Genomic DNA, 12,303 nt, shown 5'->3' on the forward strand with positions numbered 1-12,303 from the left:
AAAAACCCACATGTAAAACTTCCCTGTCTCAAAGCTATATCCTAGGGTTAAAAACTCTTTCTAGTTTTTTTTTTTTTTTTAGAGGTTTTTGCCATAGGGCGCGTGCGCTCGCCAGAGACAGAAAGCGAGAAATCACCCCCCAGGGGGGATGGCCACGCCACAATCCCTTCTCCTCCATTCTCCTCTTGGGATCTGGGACACGCATGCACACGCACCCAGCTTGAGTTTCAAACCACCGGGTCCGAGACGCGAACTGCGGTCAACTACACCGGAATCCAGCAACATAACCATTACGCTAACTGTTGGTCTCCTCTTAAGTTTTGAACTACTGTGATATCCATCATTTCAACAGCACATGGAAGGGTGAGAAGTCAAGTGAGACAAATAGCTCCTTTTGAGCACTTTATGCTGCTTAATGACAGGTGTATTGTCTGAAATAATTAGCTTTTAAAAAGGAGTAGCCTTAATCTTCCTCTGGAACTGGTTAGTGATCTTAGTTTCCCTTCATTAAGTTCCTGACAGCTCAGTGTCCTCACATCTGTCACTGTTTGGGAGATTCAATCCAAGAACATAAACTGCTTCAAGGACTAGGCAACAAATTTATTCTGGTTCACAGGCCAGATCTGATCCCATCTGTTTTCTAATCAAAAGCCATATTTGAATCAGTTTTGTTCCATCACAGGACCATACTAATGGGAGCAATACAATCATATGGTGTTTTCCTCCTTCCTTTCTGTGTAGTACAGATGATTACAGGAAACAAAAATCAATTAAAGACTTAAGAGCATCCTCAGAAATAAGATCTTTGCAAACTATATGATCCGCAAGCTCTTTAATCTTTGTTTATTCTTCAGAGCACTGATTACTTTTCTTCTTAGAGACAAGGTTTCTTTTCTTTTCTTTTTTTAAAGAGTTATTTCATTTACTCATTCGTTTATTTTAATTTGACCAGGCAGAGACACAATGAGAGAGAGAGGGAAAGTGAGAAAGTAAGCCACCAGGTCCAGGACTCAAACCACGGTCGGCTATGTGGGAGTGTCCAGCACCTTAACTACCATGCTACCTGCTGGTCCCCAGAGACATGGTTTCTTTTGGAAATTTTACAGGGGGTAAATCATTCTATATGGTGAAAATAACCAACTTACCTTAATCTTTTTTTCAATTGTAAACTGTCATGGATGATCCTTTTAACAAACTCTAATTCACCTCCTTCTGCCATGATCTCTGTGATACCTCCCGTATTTACAGAACTGGGTGGAGGTCTTCGAGGATTTCGAGAGTTTACTCCCTGAACAACAACAATGAAAACTCTGGTGAAAAATTCTTATACCTTAAGAAAAAACATTTTCAAGCACACAGCCCTGTGACAAAGGCACTGTTATTCCATGTCACAAGCAAGGAAAGGTGAGACTGAGTTCCCAAGGTCCTAGAGCTGATTTAGGAGGCCTGGATCCAAATCTAACAGGCTAGCCCCAGAGTCTAGACTTAGAAAGGAAGATACTTTTAGATGATGATAAGTGCTATACAGAAAAGTAAAATGTTAACCTGAAAAAAAAAAGGAAAAAGAAAAAAATATTTACATCAAGTCTTTGAATATAAGAATGTAATTTGGGGGGCTGGCAGGTGGCGTGGAGTTTAAGGGTGCTGGACTCCCACATGGCTGACCATGGTTTGAATCCCAGGCCTGGCGGCTTGCTTTCTAACTTTCACTCTCTCTCTCATTCTGTCCCTATCTGGTAAAATATAAGTAAATAAATAAAGTCAAATAAAATAATTTAAAAAAATAAAAAAGAATGTAATTTGGGGACCAGCAGTTGGCATAATGGCTGTGTTGCTGGATTCCCACATAGTCAACCACAGTTCGAGTCCCGGACCCAGTGGCTTAAACTGATGCCAGGTGTGTGTACGTGCATGCCCAAGATCCCAAGAGAAGAATGGAGGAGAAAGAATTATGTCATGGCCATCCCCTGGGGGGATGGGTAGGTGGGTGATTTCTCACTTTCTGTTTCTCTGTCTGTCTCTGTCTTTCTGGCGAGCACATGCACCCTGTAGCAAAATACTCTCCAATAAAAAAAGAAAGAAAAAAAATGTAATTTTACTTTCCTAATATTATGCAAGATTTAGGAATTAACAGTCTCATAGCCACTCTAATATTTTAAATAATTGCATTCCTGTATATAGTCCTTCCCAGGACTTCCACCTTTCATCATTATAATTAAACATAAAATCTTAATAATTAAATTAATCTTAATAATTAAACATTAAATTTTTTTTTTTGGAGAGATTTTTCCTATAGGGCACGTGCGCTCGCCAGACAGACAGCCATAGAAACAGAAACCGAGACATCAACCCCAGGGGGATAGTCATGCCGCAATCCCTTCTCCTCCATTCTCCTCTCGGGATCTTGGGCACGCACACACACACGCCCGGCATGAGTTTTAAGCCACTGGGTCCAGGACGCAAACCGCATCGACTACATGGGAGTCCAGCGACATAGCCATTACGCTAACTGCTGGTTCCCTTAAATCTTTTAATATAGCCCAATTTGTCATTATCTCCTGTCTTGGTATCATTCATAGAAAATCTATTAAAAGGGACCAGCGGCTGGTGTAATGGCTATGTCGCTGGACTCCCATGTAGTCGATGCGGTTTGCGTCCTGGACCCAGTGGCTTAAAACTCATGCCGGGCGTGTGTGTGTGCGTGCCCAAGATCCCGAGAGGAGAATGGAGGAGAAGGGATTGTGGCATGGCCATCCACCCTGGGGGGTGATTTCTTGCTTTCTGCCTCTCTGTTTCTATCTGTCTTTCTGGCAAGTGTACATACTTTATAGCAAAAATCTCTCTCTCAAAAAAAAATCTACCTGAAGGCTAATTAGTTACTTATGTGTTCTTCTAGTGTTTCTATGGCTTTGCTTTTTAAATTTAAATACTTAATCTATTCTTACTTCATATCATATAAAAAAATAAATTCAAAATGCATGAAGAACTAAATGTAAAAGCTGAAATTATTATATAAACTCTTAAAAGAAAACAAGAATATTCATGACCTAGAATTAGGCAATGGTTTCTTTGATATAAAACTAAAAGCATAAACAGCAAAAAAAAAAAAAAAAAAAAAAAAAAAAAAAAGAAAGAAAGATAAATTGTACATCATCAAAATTAAAAACTTCTCAGGACCAGCAGTTGGCATAATCGCTATGTTGCTGGGCTCCCATGTAGTCAACTGCAGTTCGAGTCCTGGACCCGGTGGCTTAAATTCATGTCGAGCATGTGCACATGGGTGCCCAAGATCCCGAGAAGAGAATGGAGGAGAAGGGATTGCGGTGTGGCCGTCCCCCCTCGGGGAGTGATTTCTCGCTTTCTGACTCTGTCATTCTGGTGAGCACATGCACCCTATAGCAAAAATCTCTCCAATTTAAATAAATAAATAAACACACACTTCTGAGCTACAAAAGATACCATCAAGCAAGTGAAAAGACAACCCACAGAATGGGAGAAAAATTTTTGCAAACTGTTATCTAATAAAGGACTTGTATCTAGGATATATAAAGAATTCTTAATAACAATTATGTATAACACAATTATGATAATTATAAATAATATCTAAGAATACTCAATAATAAAAAGAAAAACAACCAATTTAAAAATGGACAAAGGATCTGAACAGGCATTTCTCTAAATAAGATATACGAATGGCCAGTAAGTGTATGAAAAGATGCTCAACATCAAGCCATTAGGGAAATACTAATCAAAACCACAAGATAACACTTCATACCTACTACGACAGCTATAATCAAACAAACAGATACATAGAAAGAAGCGTTAACAAGGATGCGGACTGGAACCCTCGTATACTACTGCTGGTGAGAATATAAAATGGTACGGTCACTTTGAAAAATTGTCTAGTAGTTCCTACTTAAACAGTTACCATATGACCAAGTAGTTTCACTCCTGGGTATATAGCCAAGAGAAATGAAAACCAATGTTCATAGGAGCATTACATATTCAAGTTAAAAGGTTGAAAACAACCCAAATGTCTATCAACTGGTGAATGGATAAGTAAAATGTGATATATTCATTCAATGGAATGGATACACTAATACACCACCTACAACAACCCCTTAAAAGCATTTATTCTTGGGACCAGCAGGTGGCGTGGTGGTTAAGGTGCTGGACATTCCCACATGGCCAACAGAGAGGTTTGAGTCCCGGACCTGGTGGCATACTTTCTCACTTTCCTTCTCTTCTCTCTGTGTGTCTCTCACTGGTCAAATTAAAATGAATGAATGAATAAATAAAATTAAATAAATAAATAACTGTTTAAAAAAGCATTTTTTTTTTTTTTTTTCTGGAGAGGGTTTTGCTATAGGGCACGTGTGCTCACCAGAAAGACAGAGAGAGACAGAGAGACAGAAAGCAAGAAATCACCCCCGAGAGGGGATGGCCATGCCGCAATCCCTTCTCCTCTATTCTCCTCTCGGGATCTTGGGCATACACGCATGCACATGCGCCCAGTGTGAGTTTAAGCCACCAGGTCCGGGACTCAAATCACAGACACATAGGTGTCTAGCGACATAGCCATTACGCCAAGTGCTGGTCCCAAGCATTTATCATTCCTAGTAAAAGAAGCCAATCACAAAAGACGACATATCAAATGATTACATTTAAGTCCAAAACTGGGTCAGCAGTTGGTTAGATCCCACATGGCCAACTGTGCAGTTCAAGTCCTAGATCCCAGAGGATTGAGAAAACATGCCAGCTATGTGTGAATGCATGCCCCAACTCCCAAGAGAATGGAAAAGGGACTATGGTGTGGCCATGCCTCATGGGTTGTGATTTCTCACTTTGCCTGTCTGTCTCTCTCTCATCTCTGTCTGGCAAGTGCAGACACCCATTGCCAAAAACAAAACGTATTTATGCTTAACCGGCTGGCACAGCTAGCAACAAACTGAACTGCAGTGCTAGAAGCCACATAGTTGACTGCAGGCTTGGAACCTGGGCTTGGCCTGAAAACATCCCAGGTATGAGTAAACATGCACAAGACTCTAATGTGTTCCAGTGCTAGGGAAAGGGGACTGAGATAGGAGGAGACCCTGCTGTTGGTGCTTCTCTCTTTCACATATGTATATGCACTATCATGTATAAAATAAATAAGTTAACTTAAGAAAAAATAATTTACTACATCTAAGCTTAGCCCAACATCACAGATTAGCAGGGCCAACCTAAAACATGCTCAGAATATTTACATTAGCCTACAGAGGGGCAGTACCACCTAACACAAAGTGTTTATAATGAAGTGTTGAACATCTCATATAATTTACTGAACACTGTTCTGAAAGTGAAAAACACAATAAGCATATGGGCATTTGAAGTATGGTTTCTACTGAATGTGTCACTTTGGCACCACTGTAAAATAGAAAAGTCCTAACTGAAACCATCACAAGTTGGGAACCATCTTTATTCAATTACAATAAAGCAAAAGATACTTTACCTTTGCTTCCAACTGATTGGCAAAAAAGGGAGGGTTGCACATGCAAAAATCATAGATTATTTCAGATTCTTCTTTAAGAGCATCCATCAAGAGTGTCTTCTGTGGCACTTTTACCACTATGAGAAAAAATAGGGACTGTTAACTAGTAAAAGTATTAATGTTCTGGTAGTTTTTAAAAACGTCCACAAACTCTTTGACACTATTTCCTTCAAGAGGTGAAATTTAATTTCCCTCCCCTTGAGTGTAGGATGTACTTAAGTGACTCAATTTTATTGAACAGAGTATGATGGGAGTGACAGGGTGTCACCTTAGAAGCTAAGTCAAAAAAAGGGCAAGCTATAAAAAGGGCAACCTCCTTTGTCCTTTCTCTTGAAATACTGGGTAGTCAGGAAAGTCATGATATATTTTTCCATGCAAAAATGCATCATTGGAACCAGCAGATGGAGTAATGGTTATGTCGCTGGACTTCCACATGGCCAATTGTGGTTCATGTCCTGGACCCAGCAACTTGAAACTCATGCTGGGTCCATGAGTGTGAATGCCCAAGGTCCCGAGAGAAGAATGCGGAAAAGGGATTGCGGTGTGGCCATCCCTCCTGTGGGGGTGTGTCTGTGTGTGATTTTTTTGCTTTCTGTCTCTCTGACTCTGTCTCTCAAGCAAGTGCATGAGCCCTATAACAAAAAGTTTCTCTTGGGACTAGCAGATGACATAATAGTTACATCACTGGACACCCATGTAGTCGACTGCAGTTCAAGTCCTAGATCTGGTGGCTTAAAACTCAAGCCGGGTACATATGTGGATGTGTACAAAATCCTGGCAGGAGAATGGAGGAGAAGGGATTGTGACATGGCCATTCCCCCTAGGAGGGATGATTTCTTATTTTCTCTCTCTCTGTCTTTTGCTGTCTCTCTGGTAAGCTTATGCACCCTACAGCATAAAATTCTCTCTCTCAAAAAAGAAAAAGCATCATGACTTTTCTGACGACCCAATACTTAACTTGCTCTTCGAGAGGTCAATTGCCATGCTTAAGGACATTCAAATGGCTCTGGAGAGAGAGCTTTAGAAATGAACTAAAGCTTCTTTGCAATGGCCACATGAGTGAGTCACCTTGGAAGTCACCACCATTAAGTCCTTCAGATATTGCAGCTCTAGCCAATAACCTGATGGCAGTCTCAAGAAAAACTGAACTGAAACCACCTAACTAAGCCACACCCAAACTCCTGACCCTAAGAGAAACTAAGAGACAATAAGTGTTTATAAGATAATAAATTTACTGTTTAAAGCTGATCGATTTTGGTACAATTAGTCACACAAAAACGGAGAACTAAACAAAATACATTAATAATATTCATATGCCTCTTACAATGATATTTTAACACTACTAAGACTTATTTCTTTCAGAGACATGAAATCTCTTTAATAAAAATATTAATAGTGCTTTATACATAAAATTAGCACACACAAAAAAGGTACTGCTCACAGGGAATTTGACTATATTTAGTACAATTCCAGATGCTGAAGCAGTAAGTTTAACTGACAACAGGGTTCCCCCCCACCTTTTTAAAAGGTTTTTGTCATAGGGCACGTGTGCTCGTGGGAGAGAGACAGAGAAAGGGAAAATGAGAAATCACCCCCTAGGGTGGATGGCCACACCGCAGGCCCTTCTCTTCCACTCTCCTCTCTAGCTTTTGGGCACAGATGTACACATGCCCAGTGTGACCGTCAAACTTCGAGGTCTGGAAACTGAACCATAACTGGCCACATGGAAGTCCGGTGCCTAAACCACCACTTCACCTGCTGGCCCCAAGGTTTCCTTCCTTTTAAAGCCCTGGTGATTGGGGCTGGCAGGTGGCATGGTGGTTGGGAGCACTGGACTCCCACATGGCCGACCTCGGTTCGAGTCCCAGACCCGGTGTCTTGCTTGCTCGCTCGCACACGTTCTTGCTCTCTCTCTCTCTTTCTCTCTTTCTCACTCTTACTCTGTCCCTCTCTCTGGTCAAATTAAAATAAATAAAGTTAAATAAAATAATTCTTTGGAAAAAAAAATGAAAGGTCTGGTGACTAAACTACTTTATATACAGTCAATTTTTCTTTATTTGCAGTAGTTAGTATTTTCTATCAAGTTGCCATGAACAATGAATCAGAGAATACTGAACCACTGGCTCCTAGGGCAACACAAGGTTGGGTTCCTGCAAGTCTCTAATCACAACAGTGTCATCAACTGATGGATATATACCCTTGCTTTATTTTGTTTCTGTTTAAAGATAGCTTATTTAATATACACTGCTGATGCATTCATTAACACTGAACTCATAGCCACTGCTCTAATTCTCATCTAAACTCCTGTCATGGAAAACAGAAGCTTTTTAAACCAGTTAAACTGTTTTGTATGATAGTGTCATGGTAGATACATGTCATTTTCATTTGTCCAAAAACATAGAATATATAATATACCAAGAATGAACACAAATGTAAACATGAACTCTGAATGATGATGTACTGATGTAAGTTCAGCTACTGTAAGAAATGCTGCCTTCTGGTGAAGAAGTTGATGAGACAGGCTACAGCCTATAGGAAGGCAAGGGGTACTTAGGAAATGTCAGTACTGTGCACTGAGTCTTGCAGTAAACCTAAAACTAGTCTATGAAAACATACAAACAAATAAACAACCATTTAGTTTCTGGAAATGATCCCTAAAGCATACAGGAAATAAACATTTATTCAAGAAAACTGACTAAAATAACAGATCAATGTATTTCAGCATGTAAGCAAACTCATAAATAAATATGGGACCCATGAATAATGAATAGTGACTGTATTTACTATTTTCTATCAAAATAGCAAACGCAATTACAATGTGCCAAATTTTTAAAAATCACAAAAGTCTATGCATTAAACTCAGATTAGAAAGATTGGTAAATAAATAAACTTATAGGGAATATTTATTCTGTAGAGCTAACCTTTTATGAGATCAGATAAATTATTCTGTTCCACATTTTTCTTTGCATAGTTGAAACACATATCATCCACTTCTGTTGCAAGGAAATACCAGCCATTTAAGGTTGCTCCAAGTAAGGGATAGATGCAGGACGCACCAGTACCTAGTAAGATGAAAATTCAAAACACATACTACACATCAGAGGGAAAGGTGATAATAACAGTGAAAACACTATTCTCCTTTGCTCAGATTTTTTTAAAATTTGACCAGAGAGGGACAGAGAGAGAGAGAGAGAGAGAGAGAGAGAGAAAGTGAGAAAGCAAGCCACCAGGTCCAGGGCTCGAACCGCAGCCAGCCATGTGGGAGTCCAGTGCTCTTCACCATGTCACCTACCAGCCCCCTTTCTCAGAATTCTTACACCCTCATGCAGCAGTATAAACCACACACTGGCACGATTTCATATGTGCTGTGGCTAGTGGGTTCTTTAGTCATTTCATGTACATTAGCCTTTCCTCATAATAAGACTTAAATTTCCTGGGACCAGCAGATGGCATAATTGTTACATCACTGGACTCCCACACACTCAACCGTGGTTCAAGTCCTGGACCTGATGGCTTAAAGTTCACACCAGGTGCGCATGTGTGCGGTGTCCAAGATCTTGAGAGGAGAATGGAGGAGAAGGGATTGCGGTATGGCCATCCCCCCCTAGGGGTGATTTCTCGCTTTTTGTCTTTTTCTGTCTCTCCAGTGAGCGCGCATGCCCTATAGCAAAAATCTCTCTACTGAAAAAAGAAAGAAAGAAAGAAAAAAGACTTAAGCTTCCTAGAGGATCAGAAAACTCACTGTTCTTTTGTGTTTTATGTAAAATGAAGTGCACATCATCAGAGGTCAGGGAATTCATGACTAGTTAATTTAATTATCTTAACTGCCATACCTTAAATTACCAGCCCCAAAACTTTTCCATTTAAATTTCATACAAAACTTCATTTGCTTAAAAGAAGTCAATGCTATTTGTTAAAATTCCATAGTAATTGCTTAAAAACCATCAATGTACATCCCAGTCTTCAAAAGCAGAAAAAAATACACATGATATGCAATTTTCATGATATAAACTACCCAAGTCCGCATACTTCTTTGTTGTTACTTGAATGAAACCAGAAATTAAAAAAAAAGAAGAAGAAGAATTTGTTTCTTAGATGTGGAGCCATGAAAAGACACTTAATTTGGATCCAAAACATGAGAGCCATTGGCTAGCTCTCCCACAGTTTCAAGGGAGGTATTCACAGGCAAACACTCCAGGCAAAAATCACTGACAACGAGGGTTTGGCCCAAAACATGTATGAAGAACCTCTAGTCTTGGACTGCACTATATACTAACCACAAATACTATTTATCAACCACTGACTAAGCCTACTCAATTAAATCCTAAGGAGTATATTTAAGAGAAAGGACATCAATGTTTCTCTTAAGGACCTCCAGAAGTCAGCTTATCCCAGCTATTCCAGGCCTGCTTTCCCCTGATCACATCCTAGTCTAGCCTCCTAAGGGTCTGGTGGGAAAGGGTAGAGGTTGGAGTTAATCCTAACCCAGAGGAAATCCAGGCTCATCGGACTGCTTCCTCATTAGGTATTCAGAATAAGCTAATATAAGACAGGACAGGGGTGGTCCAATGGCACAGAGGTTAAGTACTCTGCAGAAGAAGCCAAATCTCACATGACCAACCGGAGTTCTAATCCAAGTTCCGACATGCTAAACACATGCACATGTACCCAGGATTAGATGCAGAAATGAAAGAAAAAAGGATCATGGCAAGAATAGGCAACACTGTGGTGTTTTCTCTCTCAATTTCTCCCCCCCTCATGCATGTACACACACCTTTAGGCATGAAGGAAGGAAAGGAAGGAAAGGAAGCAAAGGAAGCAAGGAAGGAAGGAAGAAAGAAAGAGGAAAAGGAAAAGGGAAAGAAAAGAAAAAAAAAGAAAAGAAAAAAGGAAGGAAGCAAGGAAGGAAGAAAGAAAGAAAGAGGAAAAGGAAAAGGGGAAGGGAAAGAAAAGAAAAGAAAAGAAAAGAAAAGAAAAGAGAAAAGAAAAGAAAAAAGAAAAGAAAAAAGAAAAGAAAAGAAAAGAAAAAAGGAAGGAAGGAAACGAACGAACAACAGTTGATGCCTGGAACAGTAAAGCTCTGACAGCTACAGTGGCTGCTGCACTGCCTGTCATGTGTGCCCAGCAATCTCCTGGTCCCAGTGCTATGGGGCAAAAAAATTGATTCTTGGGAGAATTGTGAGGTAGTGAAGACAGGTGTGGTAAGAGGTACCCAAGCTCCTCTCAGAAGCCACAATTACCTAGCCCTACGAGTCATTCTGGTAAACCAGAGCTATTCGAAACAAGATTCCAATACTACTTTCAGCTTTGTAGGAAAAATATCTAGATCAGATCCCAAGTCCTTGACTCTCAACAACTGCTTCTCTCTAAGCCTACTTTCCTTCAGACTCATGAGGGTAAAATACCTATCCTCCACCTAAAGAAAGGTTTCTCAAGTCTCAAGACCAAAAGACCTGAATTATTACACTCTAATCCCTCAGAAAGCCAAATGACATTTTAAATGGGTAGTAATCATTGTAATGATAAATAAAAATGGAAAGTATATAATCAAAGAATTAGAGCAAACCGATGGAGTCTGGGGGAAGAATTTATATAAAACCCTAATTAGAATGAATGTGATTTCAGAAAGCAGTGCCCCTTGTGAAGAGCTAAAATCCATTAACCTCCTATATCCCCAAGTGCTATTTTAGAAGGTTTGGGGCATAATTAAAATCAAATTAGTACCAAGTAGGCTGTCAAGCTTTTTAAGATTTCTAGAACCCATCAGACCAATATTCTGCCATGATTATAAAAGGGCAAAAGCTTTGTTAAACCCCACTGCTTTACATAACACATAGCTCATAGGCAATGGTCAGAATTTTGGAATGTTAAAAGAATGCCCTATTGGGAGTGCAGCGATGGCGTAATGGCTGTCCCTGGACTCCCATGTAGTCGACCGCGGTTAGGGTCCCGGACTCGGTGGCCTAAACTCACGCCGGTGAGACTGCGTGCATGCCCAAAATCCTGAGAGAAGGGACTGAGGTGTGGCCATGCCCCCTGGGGAGTGATTTCTCGCTTTCTGTCTGTCTCTCCCTCTTTTTTGCGAGCGCACACACCCTATAGCAAAAACCTCTTAAAAAAAAATAGAAAAAAGAATGCCCTATTTAACCATAAGCATGCAACAAATTTGCTGGACACCTACTAGGTATCAGAAACTTTCTAAGCCTTGGGATATTACAATAAGCAAAGAACAACAGACTGCACTGTGTAATCTCGTGGCAGAGAATGACATTAACCAAATAATCAGGTAAGTGAATGTGTAGTTAAAACTAAAATAAAGGCAGGTCATGGTGCAGTGGTAATCAAACTGGATTCACACAGCAAAAGGGCCTGGGTTTGCATTCTGGAAGCTTGCTGAGCACGCCGTGTGTGTGCAAGAACACCCAGGATCAGGGCTGGCAGTTACTCGTGGTAGATGTCAGGCTGGGGACTCTGTTGGGAGTGCCTGTCTCTCTGTCACTCTCTTTTTTTTAAAAAAAAATTTTTTTTTAGAGGTTTTTGCTATAGGGCGTGTGCGCTTGCCAGACAGAGACAGACAGAGAGATAGAAAGCGAGAAATCACCCCCCAGGGGGGATGGCCACACCACAATCCCTTCTCCTCCATTCTCCTATTGGGATCTTGGGCATGCACGCACACGTGCCTGGCGTGAGTTTAAGCCACTGGGTCCGGGACGCGAACCACGGTCGACTACATAGGAGTCCAGCGACATAGCCAACTGCTGGTCCCTCTTGTC

General features: G+C 40.5%; 1 protein-coding gene across 1 annotated transcript in view; it reads right to left on the reverse strand.

Annotated features, from left to right (window-relative positions):
* METTL16 (methyltransferase 16, RNA N6-adenosine) overlaps positions 1–12,303 on the reverse strand; it is a 98,805-nt gene that overhangs the window by 44,729 nt on the left and 41,773 nt on the right. Inside the window, exons 4-6 of the mRNA XM_006167567.3 lie at positions 8,452–8,592; positions 5,492–5,607; positions 1,146–1,288 (exon numbers count right to left, since the gene is read on the reverse strand). Coding sequence (XP_006167629.1) covers positions 1,146–1,288; positions 5,492–5,607; positions 8,452–8,592 — 400 coding nt within the window. The remainder of the gene's footprint in view (positions 1–1,145; positions 1,289–5,491; positions 5,608–8,451; positions 8,593–12,303) is intronic.

This window comes from Tupaia chinensis, unplaced genomic scaffold (assembly GCF_000334495.1).
Source record: "Tupaia chinensis unplaced genomic scaffold, TupChi_1.0 Scaffold144899_1, whole genome shotgun sequence".
NCBI lineage: Eukaryota > Metazoa > Chordata > Mammalia > Scandentia > Tupaiidae > Tupaia > Tupaia belangeri.